At 37.3% G+C, this 15,262-nt stretch overlaps 2 protein-coding genes across 3 annotated transcripts; both read left to right on the plus strand.

Moving 5' to 3' along the window:
* The first annotated feature begins 1,812 nt into the window (after positions 1 to 1,812).
* LOC118437834 lies at positions 1,813 to 7,911 on the plus strand. Its single transcript, XM_035857225.1, has 4 exons — positions 1,813 to 2,027; positions 3,564 to 3,627; positions 4,332 to 4,498; positions 5,012 to 7,911. Exons 1-4 carry the CDS (start codon positions 1,914 to 1,916, stop codon positions 5,531 to 5,533), a joined length of 867 nt encoding a protein of 288 aa, XP_035713118.1. The 5' UTR covers positions 1,813 to 1,913; the 3' UTR covers positions 5,534 to 7,911.
* Positions 7,912 to 11,532: 3,621 nt separating this feature from the next.
* Positions 11,533 to 15,005, plus strand: LOC118437855. 2 transcript variants are annotated; one of them, XM_035857247.1, is made up of 5 exons: positions 11,533 to 11,635; positions 11,708 to 12,111; positions 12,831 to 12,894; positions 13,413 to 13,591; positions 14,237 to 15,005. In XM_035857247.1, exons 2-5 carry the CDS (start codon positions 11,998 to 12,000, stop codon positions 14,870 to 14,872), a joined length of 993 nt encoding a protein of 330 aa, XP_035713140.1. In that variant the 5' UTR covers positions 11,533 to 11,635; positions 11,708 to 11,997; the 3' UTR covers positions 14,873 to 15,005. The 2 variants fall into 2 exon arrangements, with proteins under 2 accessions (XP_035713140.1, XP_035713141.1); XM_035857248.1 differs by having other exon boundaries at positions 11,533 to 12,111.
* The last annotated feature ends 257 nt before the right edge of the window (positions 15,006 to 15,262 follow it).

The following is a 15,262-nucleotide window of genomic DNA, read 5'->3' on the forward strand; positions in this document are numbered from 1 at the left end:
ATAGTTTGAGACATGGGCTTTCACATAAAAAGCATTAGATTAGAAATCTATCCACCCAAAAACCTTCTGGTAATTCAGGTATGAATTTGTGAAAACCATCTCTGATCGCCTTTTGTGTATCATTGAATACTAGATAATATTACAAGCTAAATTAGCATGACAAAATTGTTCATTACCACGAGAGGGTTTTTGGGTCATGGTCGTGGCTAGCTATTGTCTTTTAGACTGATGCTTTCACTGAATCCTTGTGGAGAATAATCCTTGATTTCGAGATACATACATACCTTTGCCACTCGACACATATTTCAAAATTTGTTCTCTCTCTGAAGAATAAATTGATTCAGTAATCTCCACTCTTTTTGCTCTTCTAAGTAATTCTTGGCTTCAAATTTACTCTTGGAGCACCTCCCACTCATCGATTTTCATTTTCTTCATTGGGTTAAATTAACATGACATTAATGTCATGTTCAGAGTTAGAATCGCTGCCAGAGTCACCAGACTCAAATCACTTGGGACGTCACTTTTATTTAAAAAGCTATTGAAAACAAATAAAACCTTTAGCAAACAAACTGGAAGTATTTTGGATGTTGTGCGATGGACTTGATGTGCATAAGGCAGAAGATGATAAGAATTGCTTTTACATAGCTAACCATATTATGAGATAAATGTAAATACTTATGAGACATTTTTTTTCATTTAACAGACGTTTCACAGGTAGGCAACTTGTATATTATTTATGAGACATTTTTCGAATATTTAGGAGACGCGAAAATTTACTTCCTTATTTTTTGAATTTATTTTCGAATTTCCAAAAACGCTCGATTCGGGTTGTAGGAAAAAATTTGTAATCTTTTGGTGAAAGTAGCATTTCGATATCTTTTTCCATCATGGCGAAGCAGGCCTCCCCGTTTGCAGTTTTTGCGACTATGGATCCCTCCCACTGTGTCTAGGGGCGGAGTGGAACCAAATTATTGGCATCGTTGTACTTACAAAAATCACGTCACAAAAATCACCGCTAAAACTGTGCAAATCTTAACAAAATCTTATTTTCTGTCTTTCGAAATTCCGATTTGTTACTCGAATACATACATTTTTTATTTGCATATTAAATAAAATACTTGCCACTATAATTACAAAATGAGCACTATACATATGTAGTGATTGTAGATAATAAATATAATAATAATTAACTAATTCCTCACTTATCTTCAACTATTTATCCATAGCTTACCTTTCGGTTGAATTCATTTGTGTAATATAATTTATATATCCCAGCTTTTCATGAGTCACTCATTAAGTAAGTGATGACTTGCAAAGCGAACAAAGACAGCAAACCCGGAGAAATAAGATGAGAAAGTTGTGCAAAAAATCTCGTAGGATTCTGGGAACGTCCATGTATCACGTCATCATTTTATTGCGTGTGTGGGAGGTTCAGGATCCCATCTCTCCCATGATAAAATGCAATATCCCTTAATGTTTACGTTGCTGCTAAAATCCAGAATTTTTAATGACATAATAGATGGATGGTCCCTGACTCCGCTGACAAACACTCGGGACGGAGCATGCCGACATACTTTCTCCCCTTACCGAGTCTCCATGGACCGAAAATCATGTCCAAATATTTCCCAACTTTCTACTCTACACTTGGAAATAAGACATTTTGTGCGCAGTTTTTTTTGCCAAATAATTTCACAACCACAGGTAAACACTTTTAGCAACTGGTATTAAATCATTACCGAGCTGAGTACATACATACGTGACTCTACCGCCGCTGGAATTACCGTTCAGTAATGTTGCGGTAATGAAAAATATTTACCATTATGTACTACCAATCCGGCAGGAAATTATTACCAAATCAATACCAGTACGGAGTATCTATGTGACCAGATTTTTAACAGTGAATATTTACATAAATGCTGAACCCACCCCCCATAAGTCTGCCCACCCACCCGCCAGTGGTTCCCTTGGAGGAGGAGGATATTCTCAGGAAAATACGACAAGCCAGAAATATTAGATCGATAGAAAATGTGAGTGAAAAAATTAAATATGGGAACGTCCATACATTACGTCATCATTTTACTGTGTTAGTGGCTTAGGTCTTCCTATCATTCCCATGTTAAAATTCCTTATCCCTTAATGTTTTCCTATGGTTCGAAGCTAAAATCCAGAATTCTTAATTGCGTAATATATGGATGACCCCTGTGCACATTTAAATTGTAAACTGTGGGCTTAAAGTTTCTGAAAAGAGTGAAATCAGGTGAGCTCGCCTCATAAAAATCAATATTATTCGGAAACCAGCTGAGTCGTGTAAACAAACTTTTTCTCCCCTTGTTGTCCAACAATATGAGGAGTCGACAAGAGAAAAGGGTGCAGATTCAAACTCTATTGAGCGAGGGATATGGTGCCTCCCAAATTTCGAGGAAACTAGGAGTTGCTTACAATACGGTCAAACTGTGGGAAGGTCGCCGTACCGTGGTGGACAAAAAAAGGTCAGGCCGACCCACAGAACTCTCCCCCACTTCAAAATCGCAAATAACAAGAAATTTGAAGGAGAAAATTGGTGGATCTGTGAGGAAAACACTAAAGAAGCTGAACGAGTCGGCGAGGTATCAAAAGAAGGGGAAGAAAATAAGTCGTGCTGCGGTTCGAAATTACGTAAAAAAACAAAAATGGGGCAAAACGGCTTACAAAAGACCTAAGAAACAGATTTTGACTCAAAAAAATATTCAGGACCGATTAAAATTCGGCGAAACAGTCAAGAGAACGGGATATTTGGGTGACGACAGACGGGCGCAGCAAAAACGCTCTCACATTCTTTTCACTGATGAAACCTGACTGGAGGTGTCACCAACTGGTAACAGACAAAATCAAAGATACTATACAGCGGATCCGAAAAAAATCCCGAAAATATTGACCCCAAAACATGGTCTAAAAGTTATGGTAGCTGGCGGCTTCTGTGCTCAAGGAGTTACAAAGCTGCATATGGTAAGTGGAGGTACCGTAAACGCTGCATACTACAAAGACAAGATCCTCCCACTTTACATTAAATCCATGAAGGACCCAACTTTATTCCCCCAACAACAGAAGGTCACCTTTCAGCAAGATGGAGCACCAGCACACACTGCAAAAGTGACCACCAAAGTTTTGGAGGCGCTCCCTTTGACAGTGTGGGGGAAAGGGGTGTGGCCCGGAAATTCACCAGATTTGAATCCTCTGGAGAATTTATGGTCCATTGTTAAGGATTCTGCGTACAAACCGCCATATCCAACCACAACCGCTGAGCTATTCAGAAGATTTCAACATGAGTGGGAAAGCATTCCGGTTACCGTTTTGGAAAATTTGGCACAGTCATTCAATTCACGCATTGAACAAATGTTGGAAGCTGGTGGCGGACACTCTAAATATTAGTTAATAATCGTACAAAAAATTATAATATTCTATACACGCAATAAAAAGTTTTGACTACTTATGTTTTGAAGTTAATTTTTTTTCAGAAACTTTAAGCCCACAGTTTATGGCTCAATAATATACATACATTGATTGATTGATTTACCAATTGGTAGATTTTTACTGGTCCTGTCCTCATAATTCATGGAATGAATCGGATGAATTTGAGCTTGTGTGCAGGTAAGATTATAAAATGTCCCACTTTCCATCGAAGAATATAATTTAAAAATTGAGCAAATCAATTTAAGATTTAAATTTCGAAATCAAGTCGCGTTAGAAATATTTTTGAATTTCGTAACTCGCACAGAATTATTAAATGAAAAGTATGGTTTAATTTTTCAAATTGGAAACTTTTCAATGTCACCACAGCCAGGGTTCGGAAAACCCCTGGGTTTTTCTAGAAAAACAGAGGTTTTTGGGATTTTTGTGGGTTTTTGGGTTTTTGTGGGTTTTTTGGTTTCTGTGGGTTTTTGGGTTTTTGTGGGTTTTTGTTGGTTTCTGGGTTTTTGTGGGTTTTGGGTTTTTGGGTTTTTGTGGGTTTTGGGTTTTTGGGTTTTTGTGGGTTTATGGGTTTTTGTGGGTTTTTGGGTTTTTGTGGGTTTTTATAGATTTTTGTAGATTTTGGGGCGGGTTGAAGCAAAATTATTAAAATTATATTTTGGAGTCTGAAAGCGTCTGAAAATCTAATTAATTTAAATTGTAGTCAGAAGAATTTTGTTCCAATCTGCCTCAAAATTTTACAAAAATCCTGGAAAAACCACATTAAGCATTAGAGTTTCTCCGTGGATTTGATACCCCAAAAACTCAAAAACCTCCAAAAAACAGGGTAGCGGACCCTGACCACAGCTTCCAATACGTGCTAACCCATATTTCTGCTCTTCCAGATCAACCCTGCCCTTCCTCATCAGGAAAGTTGGAAAATTCTGAATTCAATCCTAATTATATTCCCGTTATATTCGTCCTTACCGGGCTCCTCATGTTTTTCTCAATTGTCCACCTCTGGCGCCAAATGCGCAACTGTTTGGAGTACTTGGAACACAATTCAGACCTCGTAAGCACGTAACAAAATCAATTTCAGAAACCTGCACGATTTAAATACAGGGTGGTTAAAATGTCAAGCTACAATGGAAAATTTTTCAATGGGAAAAATCCCTAAATCTCCATCAGTTACAAGATTTTGGATTGAGATTTTTATAATTATTAACAAAACTGATGACGAAATTATTAAAATGTTGAATTTTAGACAAAAATTCGAAAACTAATGGAAATTAAAATTTCAAAATTTCATCATTAAGGGAACACTGATGATGAAATTCATGACATGTTGAGTTTTAGAGACAAAAATTCGGTAACTAATGGAAATTGAAATTTCAAAATTTCATCATTAAGGGAACACTGATGCCAAAATTCTTAAAATGTTGAATTTTATAGACCAAAATTCAGTAAGTAATGGAAATTTACGAATTTTTCCCATCGACGAATTTTCCATTGTAGCGTGACATTTTAACCACCCTGCACATACATATGTAAATATGAACCTACTCATTCTGCACAATAAATCCAGGTTTTGCAAAAGTCTGTCAGATCCATCCGTAACCTCGCGCAACTCTCCATCATCACACTCATACCTGGAGTAATAGTCCATTACGCGAAATATAACGCTACATGGTTCATCCTTCTATGCTTTGGGGCCATTTACAAGTTCTACGTCGTAGCAGCGTGTCAAGGATACTTGAATTTATTCGACTCTAAAGAAACACCAATTAAACAAGATTCACAGATACGTGATGATCAGGCGGGACAACTGCAAGAATGCCGTGGATCTCAAGATCACACAAGTTTTGACCGTTTCACGAATCTTCCAGTCGTCCGGGAAGGACTTGTGGCATCATATTTGCTACAAGCACTTGGTATTCGGGACGAGGTTATAGTGACACCTGTAGCTCGAATTTCTGAAAATCCTCCAGCCGATGATCCCCCACCTTGTTACGAACTGGCCCTTCTTGCCAGAGATGATCCGTCATCTCCTCCCACGTATCGGGAAGCTATGAGTGTCAGTGAGGAATATGAAAATCAATTAGTATAAACTAGCGTATAAGCCCGTTTCCCGCCGGGCGACGGGCTTATTTGATATTCATGACAATTAAGTAGGATTGTTCATAATTCCAGCAAATTATTTTTTTTACAATATCTATATAATTAGCTACAAATGTCTGTTGACAAGGGAATGAAACTTTTTCCAATTTAACTTCCGTCACGGAAAATTACTTTCACTTCCGTTGCAGACAAACATTTCCAGCCTATAATATACAAGATTTAAAGCGGAAAGGGGTGTATTTTTTGACAATGAGGAAAAAATAAATTAACGAAGGGAACAACATTTATGCATATCTATGTACCTTATAAAATATGAGGCAGGTCTGATAAATCAGTGGACCAAGTTGGAAAACTTTGTAGAACTGGAGAAGATGAAGGTGAAAACTGAGGCTGGATTTTTAGCGATAAAATTGCACAATGTTGGCAAGCTCTTTTTTTACTTCTTGGTACTTGGAGTTGGTTTCTTTCTACTCGTGCGCTACATTCCGTTAAGCTAAGTTCGTAAGAATCGTAAGATGCGGATATTATGTACAGTATGTAACTTATTTAATGCTACGATTTTTAATTTCAAATTCAACTTCAATTTTCTCGAGAACAGGTTGATATTTCAAAATTGTTTTCATACCAATTCTTCAATATATATTGGACTACATTGAGGCAAATTTTCAAAGGAATGGAGATAAAACTGTTGAATCCACAAATATTTTAATATCAAAATATTGCGAATTGCACGTTACATAATTAATGCTACGGGGGTATGAGCGGTTAAATATTTCGACAGACCCCAATAACTGATTGAAATCGTTTGGGCATCTAATCCACAAACCCTTCGGTTACGCTATGGTCGATGTTTGTTAACTTTTCTGTGATGACGTGTGTGCCGGGGAGCCGTGCTTGTCAGGTTTAGTGTTATCACCAGCCGCTGCAGAATTTTTGGGTTATGGTCGATCGAGTTGAGGTTAAGAAATTTGAAATTCAGTCCAAAACCTTTGTATCATTATCCTTGATGCAATTTGAGATGATTTTTGTAATATTTGTCTAATATCCGACGTTTCTTAAAATTGATCTCTGACCAAAGTCTGTCTTTGTTGCGAATTGGCAAATATTTATTTCTAACAAATCAAGGTAAACCTCTTTGGTCATGATCCCAGCGACGCACGTTAATATTACTACCCTGAGGCAACATAAACTGCCCCAAAACATTATCTCTCTGCAAGATTTCGAAAGTTTCACATCAGGATTTGGCGGTACAAACAGCCTAGATTTCCTTATCTCTGCTATGTTTGATAGCTTGTCTCAGAAATCAATTTCTTAAGACTTATTTGGGCTCCTTCCGTACTCTTATCGTTCCATCTGAGCTAAAAAGTTGAATTAGGGTCTAATCTGAGAACAAAAATTGTTTCCGGTAGCCATGGGATCATCTTCTCTTTACATTGCCCACGCAAAGCATTTCTTGTGATTATTCGCTAAGGTGTATGGTGTGGAATTTGGAATTTCCCCAGATATTCCTGCGAATATCAGCCTGTGTCTAATCATTCATAGGTGTACAACAGTAAAACGGTCACTTTGAACATCTTTCGCAATTTCGGGCGCGGGCAGACAAGCATCATTGTCACTGTTTTTACAATCGTCGCGTGCGGGTGTGGTGTTTTACTGGGTTTACGACCCTGACGGTTACAATTCGCTACAGGTCCTGTAGTTTTCCTTTCTCCGGTGAGCCTTGGAACAGATCCGGCGTGTATTTTAAATTGTTTCCAAAGTTTCATTAAAGTTAGGCGTTATTAATGGACGGAGGTCACTTTTCCAATATTTTGATACTGAGAACGGTGCCCTTTGTTATTTATTTCTTTTAATTCGGCAGATTATTTTCATTTGTAGTAGAAATACTACAGAATTGTTTATCCGTTCGAAATTCTGCTCTGTACTTAGGAAATATTGCAAATTTGTACCGGTTGTGTATCGTAGCATCAATTATGTAACGTGCCATTCGCAATATTTTGACATTAAAATATTTGTGTATTCTACAGTTTTATCTCCATCCCTCTGAAAATTTGCCTCAATGTAGTCCAATATATGGTGAAGAACTGGTATGAAAACAATTTTGAAATATCAACCTGTTCCTGGGAAAATTGAAGTTGAATTTGAAATTAAAAATCGTAGCATTAAATAAGTTACATACTGTAGGTATGCACACTCTAAGAAACCCGATAACTAAGTTATTACCAGGCGGAGTATCTATGTGACTCTACCGCATGGTAGTTAGTTGACAAAAGTTATTAGAAGTTGGACATGCTTTATTACACATTTTAATAAAAATGTTACAAGTTTTTCCTAATACATTTTTTAATTTGAATATTGAATAAAATATTTCACACTATATTTACAAAATCAACATTATGTGTAACAATTGTAGATAAGAAATATGATAATTATTAACTAGTTCATTACTTATTTTCAACTATAAATCCGTAAATAGCTTACACTCTCAATACTTTTTTGACAAAATTGTTACCGGCGGAGGTACTATCCATTTCTTCCACGTGGTAACCCTATAGTAACAAATGATTTGCGGATCTTTGCCCCCCATTAAAAGCTACCCATGAAATGCTATCCATTATATGCTACCCGTGATGATCTGCTACCCATGAAATGCTACCCATTATATGCTACCCGAGATCATCTGCCCCCCATTATATGCTACCCGAGATCATCTGCCCCCCATTATATGCTACCCGAGATCATCTGCCCCCCATTATATCCTACCCCACCCATTTTCACTTTCTTCTTGCAAATTAAACCAAAATGGATACCCCGTTTTGCGTCGTAGTGCAACATAAGAGTTACTGTTTATTTACGCAAAATTAGTCAAATAATAAATTCTCAAAAAACGAATCAATACATAAAATCTTGAGGACCAAGTACGTCATATCACGTATTTGAAAATAATGCAAATTTCTCAACTTTCTCAAAATGCGAGTGCTTCTTTGGTATTTTGTGGAAAACTCGATGGTAAAAAGTTGACTTTTTTGGATATTTTTGTTCACAAATTCTGGAATTTTCCCTATACCAATGTTAAAAACCTACAGTGCAGACTTGATATAGCCCGAGTCAGGCCTAGTTGTGATTATCACTCTCATTCGACTTTTTTGCATGAAATTTTATCGTAAATGCACATGAACATATTAAAAGATATAGTGATATCCACTGGTCACCAGTATTGACCATGACCATAACTTTTTAACGAGCGAATAGTTTTTCCTAAAACTCTCAGAATATTACCCTACTAATATTCGACGTAACATAAGTAAATTCCAGCCACGCGGGTGGCTAGGTTATACTTTTGTTGGTGCACACATATTTTCACTCAATTCGACTTTTGCATGACATTTTATCGTAAATGCATTTCAAAAAATTTAAAATTTAGATTAATTTTTCCAATTTAAATTCACATTCTTCTATTTGTAATGATTGGCAGGCTATTTAACAAATTCAGCTCGATAAGAGAATTTCAAAAAATCGGTATGGGGCGCCCATTAAGGTCCTTCAGATGAATTTTTTTCTTATTTTACTTCATATTGTTTCATTAAGAGCTATTAACAACCTCTGTACCAAATTTCAGCTCAATTGGAACCTGTTCAAAATGTCATCTTATAAATTTCTGACTCGGGAATGATACAGTTTGTCAATTAATTTCGGACGTATTCCTAAAAACTAACCTAATATAGTCGTCTGCTCTACTATCACTTTTTAAGTTGAGACTATGTAAAATCTCGTAAAATCAGTCAAATAATAAATTCGTTGTTCCACTGATTTTAAGAGATTTTATATATTGATTAGTTTTTTGAGAATTTATTGTTCGGCTAATCTTACGAGATTTTATGTACATAGTTGATTCATAAATTCCCGCACAAGCATTTCTGGTGATAAATCACAAAGTATTTGAGCTATGAGTTAAAAATTTTTATGGATGAACAAGGTACTAATATGATTTAGAAATCATAACTTCTTTTTCAAGATTTCCTCCAAGGGCTTATACAGAAGATATAAGTCGTGACGAAAACTGCACGATCGCGGCACGCACGGTTTTCATTGGAAAATTGCCCAGATCTTCAGTAAGTATGACCTCAGGCCTTTAACGCTTTTATGAGACTTAGTACATATCTATATCTATAATTTTTACCACCAGTTACAATTTTGGGGATTAAGGTCTGCAAATGCTGAAGGTCGTTCCATGGACGAAATAAATTCACAAAAACTCGACTTAAGGCAGTTTTGGACAATTTTTTGCTCTATTATCAGTAGCAGAGCATTGTTGAAAGTCAAATGTTATTTTTCGAATAGTTCATGGCCCAGGGGTTTAACCATTGGCACAGGAGCATTCTGAAAATAATTCTTGACCTGAATTTTTACTACTTGCGGTGAAAAACATGGACTTCCTTTCTCCAGCCAACTCGCTCCCTTTAACACCATGTTGGTGACTTTTTATTTACTTCCGCGTACGTAAAGGGATGTCAGACGTCCGTAGAGCAAATATCTGTCCAATCAAGGGATCCCCACTGAAGGCATCCTTTCTGAAAGGCATGAACACTTTCCCATGAAAAAGGTGCGTGCCGCGACCGATTAGCCGTCGTCCCGACTTATGTCTTCCGTATGAGCCCTTGAAGGAAATCTTAAAAAAGAAGTTATGATTTTTAAACCATATTAGTACCTTGTTCATCCATACAAATTTCTAACCAATAGCCCTAATACTTTGGGATTTGCCACCAGAAATGCTTGTGCGGGAATTTATGAATAGACTATGTATTGATTCGTTTTTTGAGAATTTATTATTTGACTAATTTTGCGTAAATAAACAGTAACTCTTATGTTGCACTACGACGCAAAACGGGGTATCCATTTTGGTTTAATTTGCAAGAAGAAAGTGAAAATGGGTGGGGTAGGATATAATGGGGGGCAGATGATCTCGGGTAGCATATAATGGGGGGCAGATGATCTCGGGTAGCATATAATGGGTAGCATTTCATGGGTAGCAGATCATCACGGGTAGCATATAATGGGTAGCATTTCATGGGTAGCTTTTAATGGGGGGCAAAGATCCGCACACCGTAACAAATTGTCCTCGGTGGGTAAGAAATTGGCTCCGGTACCGGTAATATTTTTATTACCTAAACGTTGACATTGGGGGCTGAGCAGGATTTAGTCTCTGTATATATGTATGTTACCCTTCGGTGATAAATTATTACCCGAGCGGTAGAGTTGCATAGTACCTCCGCCGGTAAAAATATCATCAAAAAATTATTGAGAGTGTACCTTTCGGTTGAATTCATTTATATAATTTAATTTATATATCCGAGTTTTTCATGCAGTCATGAGTCACTTATGAAGAGAAGAGCTACACAGCGAATAAAACCCAGATAAATAAGATGAGAAAGTTGTGCAAAAAATCTCTTTGCCAAAGAAATTTTTTGCAGAATCCAAAGAGTCTTTGGATTCTGGAAACGTCCATACATATATCACGTCATCATTTTAGTCCGTGGGTGGTTTAGGTCTTCCTATCTCTCCCATGTTAAAATACAATGGCCCTTAATGTTTACCTTGGGTGGGTAGGTGCTAAAATCGAGAATTTTGATGACGTACTATATGGATGGTCCCTCTCCGCTGCAAAGCCCTTCTATATACATACTCCTCATCATTTGTACGATGGCTCCAACCGAGTTCGATTATCTCGCTTCGTTCTCCCGTTATCTTGCCTACAACAAGACGGACGGACAGACGGACAGACAGACGGACGGACGGACAGACAGACGGACGGACGGACAGACAGACGGACGGACGGACAGACAGACGGACGGACAGACAGACGGACGGACAGACAGACGGACGGACAGACAGACGGACGGACAGACAGACAGACGGACGGACGGACAGACAGAGATACGGACAAAGTCGTCTAGCATAAAGTAGCTGAAGCTACTTACTAAATATGTAAATTATGGAAGCAATAGCAAATTTTAACGTTTCTAAAAGTATCATCCGCCTTTCAGAACCAATTACAATCGTAATAGCTACATTTAGCTATAGCCTACAAAAGGTAAGCTATAGCTTATCTTTCGGTTGAATTCATTTATGAAATTTAATTTATATATCCGAGCTTGTCATGCAGCCATGAGTCACTCAATAAGACAAGAGTTGCAAAGCGAACAAGGACAGAGAAACCCAGAGAAATCAGATGAAAGTTGTGCAAAAAATCTTGTTGGATTCTCTGCTGGGAAGCCCTTCTACTCGGGTCGGAGCACGCCGACAGATACTTTCTCCTCTTACCGAGTCTCCATAGACCGAAAATCGTGTCCAAAGATTCCCCAACTTTCTCCACACTTGGAAATACGTAGAACATTTTGTGCGCAGTTATTTTTTTCAAATTATTTCCCGACCTGGCCCTAAATATTTACATAAATGCTGAACCCACCCTCCCCAAGTCTGTCCACCCCCACGTCAGTGGTTCCCTTGGAGGAGGAGGATATTCTCAGGAAAATACGACGAGCCAGAAATATTAGATTAATAGAAAATGTGAGTGTCATAAATAGTTGAAAAAATTATAAATATGTGCATTTAAATATGGTGTGAACATTAAAAGTAGAGTACAATTTTTAAATACATCATTAGACGGCGGATATGTATGTATGTGTAACTATTTCATACCAAATCAGATCGTACTAAAATTTCGTATACTGATATTCCATTTAAGCACGATGGCAAGAATTAAAACAGTTTTCTATATTTTCAATATTTTAGGATTTTCGTACATATCCATATTTTCCTGTATATTTCGAGCATTTTTCAAAATATACATAAATATGTTAGTAGATATTTCCAAATTTAAGTTTTTTATGTGAAAATATTTTTCTTCATTCAGAAATTAGAGTTTCCTCAAAATTATATTTCATAAATGTAAAAGAAAATCCAAGTTGAAAAATATTTTGTAAGTGTATATTTTCAGGTTTTTTAAGCACATATTAGACATATTTTGCGGAATTTCCGTACATACATACATATCCGCCCACTGAGCATCATCCTTCCTCAGTGACCTCGGTGGGCGATGGTTTGTCCCACGTTTAGCGATTAATTGAGCCTTATCTGTAAGGTGAGAAATTTATCGTAATTTTCCGATAACCTGACCACGAACTTACGTGGCATGAAGGTTAACCAGAACTCAAACATTGTACTCTTCTTTTAATGTTCACACCATAATCTGGCTCAATAATTTACAGTGATTTCTATATCAATAGATTCTTACTGGTCCTATCGTCTTAATTCATGCAATGAATCTGATTACTGTCAGCTTGTGTGCAGGTAAGATTATACAATGTCCCACTTTCCATTCCTTCATGTTCGATTGTAGAATTCAATTTAAAAATTGCAAAATTTAAATTTCAAAATTTAGTCGTTTTAGAAATATTTTAAAATTTCCCAACTCGCATGGAATGGGTTGATTTTTTAAAATTGTAGAATTTCCGATGTCACCACATCTTCCACACTCTTAGAAATGGGGTTACGATTATAACCAAAAAGTAAACTTATATGTATAACTCTACCGCCGTGGTTATGAATTTGTCACCAACTGGTTATAAATTTATTAGCTCTGGTGACAATTTATTGTCAAGTCGGTGAGCCTTTATAAATAATTAGTCCGTGACAGTTGTAACCACTCGACGTCGTCGAGTCGACGAGAAATTTATAACCATTTGGTGACAAATTCATAACTACGTCGGTAGAGTCATATACGTTTACTTTTTGGTTATAATAGTGACCCCATTTCTAAGAGTGTAATACATACGTTAAAAAGCGATTAACACGACATAAATTTTAAGCTGTTCCAGATGAACATTGCCCTTCCTCATTAGTAAAGTCGGAAAATTCCGAATTCAGTCCTTTTTACCTCATTCTAATTACATTCGGCCTTACCGGGCTCCTTATGGGTTACTCAATTCACTACCTGTGGCACCAAGTGCGCAACTGGTTGAAGTATGTGGACCAAAATTCGGACCTGGTAAGCACATACAAAAATCAATTTCTGAATAGGGACCGTTCATAAATTATGTAATGCGAGAGGGAGGTGGGGGAGGGGTCGAAGTCACGGTAAAGAAAACCCCGGGGTCTTGCTTTTGAAAACCTATACCAAGGGGTTTTCCCTAGGTTTTGCGGGTAGTCGGGGTATTAGGGGTGTTGGGGGTAGTCGGGGTAGTCGGTAATCTGTTTTTCAGTAATTTCCAAATAAAGCCACTTACCAATTTAATTTTCATACCTAACTAATTTCAGAACTGTTGGTAATGTCCGGTTATAATACTTTATTAGATTTGAAAACCTCGACTACCCTGGGTATTGCTTAGATTTCCTACCCCTTCAAACGCACAAAACCCCAATACCCCAAATACCCGGAGTAGCGTACCCTGGTCGAAGTTCTGCGTTACGTCAGGCAAACTAAAGTCGGCAAAAATCAGGTATTGATTAAAAAACAATTACAAAAATTGAGCCTTTATGTGGTGTCCAAATGTTTAAACATTTAAATTTTATTTTGTTCATTAAGAACACATAAATTGAATAAAGGTGTCTGAAAAAAGTAGATTTTTGCATTAAATAATTTTTGAACGGCCCCCAATCTGCACGATGTATGTACTCATTCTGCCCAATCCAGGTTTTGGAAGAGTCTGTCAGATCCGTCCGTTGCCTCGCAAAACTCTCCATCGTCACACTTCTATTTGGAGTGACATGCCATCTCGTCCAAGATAACGGTACATGGGTAAAAATCCTTAGCTTTGGGGTCATCTACAAGTTCTACGTCGTCGCAGCGTGTCAAGGATACTTAAATTTATTTGACGGCAAAGAAACACCAATCCCTTGCCAACTCAACGAAGACTCGCAGATACGTGATGATCAACCAAGACGACCGCAAGTATGCCATGGATACCGAGATCTCACAAATTTTTACCATTTCACGAATGATGGCACGAACATCCGGGATGGCCTTGTGGTGTCCCATTTGCTACAACCACGCGGTAATAGGAACGAAGTAGTAGATCCACCACCCCTTGAAATTAGGCGACACTCTGGTCTAACCTCGTCACCGGTACCGATACCTTTACCGACATTTATTACGATACCGACACCAGCGCCTGGAATTTCTGAAAATGATGAAAATCCTCCCACCGGTGATCCACCTTGTTACGAAAGCGCCCTTCTTGCCAGGGCTGATTCATTGCCTCCTCCCACGTACCGGGAAGCTATGAGTGTCCTGGAGGATCATAATTTCTCTGGAAATGAATTAGCATAAATTTAAATCGGAACAGGGTATATTTTTCTAAATAAGGAAAAAAACTGAAGAAATTAACGAAGGGAACAATATTTATGTATAACTATCTTATAAAATGCTATTGTCGCTCATTCATTCATTCATTAATTGTGAAACAGAATACATTTTTTTGAAAAAACTTAATTGAGTTGAGATTTTAAATGCATCTTTATTTAATTCGTTTTATCTCAAATTTTGTGATTTTTATGTATGTATTTATAACTTTTTCATACTAAATCAGATCGTACTAAAACTTCATAAATGGGCATCCCATCCAAGCACGATCGCAAAAATTCAAACAAAGTTTTCGATATTTTCCGTTTTTTAGAGCACATATTTTAGGGTATTTTACAAGTTTTATTTCGTACATAT

This window comes from Folsomia candida, unplaced genomic scaffold, assembly GCF_002217175.1.
Source record: "Folsomia candida strain VU population unplaced genomic scaffold, ASM221717v1 Fcan01_Sc016, whole genome shotgun sequence".
Lineage (NCBI taxonomy): Eukaryota > Metazoa > Arthropoda > Collembola > Entomobryomorpha > Isotomidae > Folsomia > Folsomia candida.

Excerpts from the sequence above, each read along its gene's own strand:
- LOC118437855 (XM_035857248.1), top strand. The coding sequence starts at position 11,998 with ATGCTGAACCCACCCTCCCCAAGTCTGTCCACCCCCACGTCAGTGGTT. Across the intron at positions 12,895-13,412 it reads TACTGTCAGCTTGTGTGCAG|CTGTTCCAGATGAACATTGC; the intron begins GTAAGATTATAC and ends ATAAATTTTAAG. Across the intron at positions 13,592-14,236 it reads TGGACCAAAATTCGGACCTG|GTTTTGGAAGAGTCTGTCAG; the intron begins GTAAGCACATAC and ends TGCCCAATCCAG.
- LOC118437834 (XM_035857225.1), top strand. The coding sequence starts at position 1,914 with ATGCTGAACCCACCCCCCATAAGTCTGCCCACCCACCCGCCAGTGGTT. Across the intron at positions 2,028-3,563 it reads ATATTAGATCGATAGAAAAT|ATTTTTACTGGTCCTGTCCT; the intron begins GTGAGTGAAAAA and ends ACCAATTGGTAG. Across the intron at positions 3,628-4,331 it reads GAATTTGAGCTTGTGTGCAG|ATCAACCCTGCCCTTCCTCA; the intron begins GTAAGATTATAA and ends CTGCTCTTCCAG.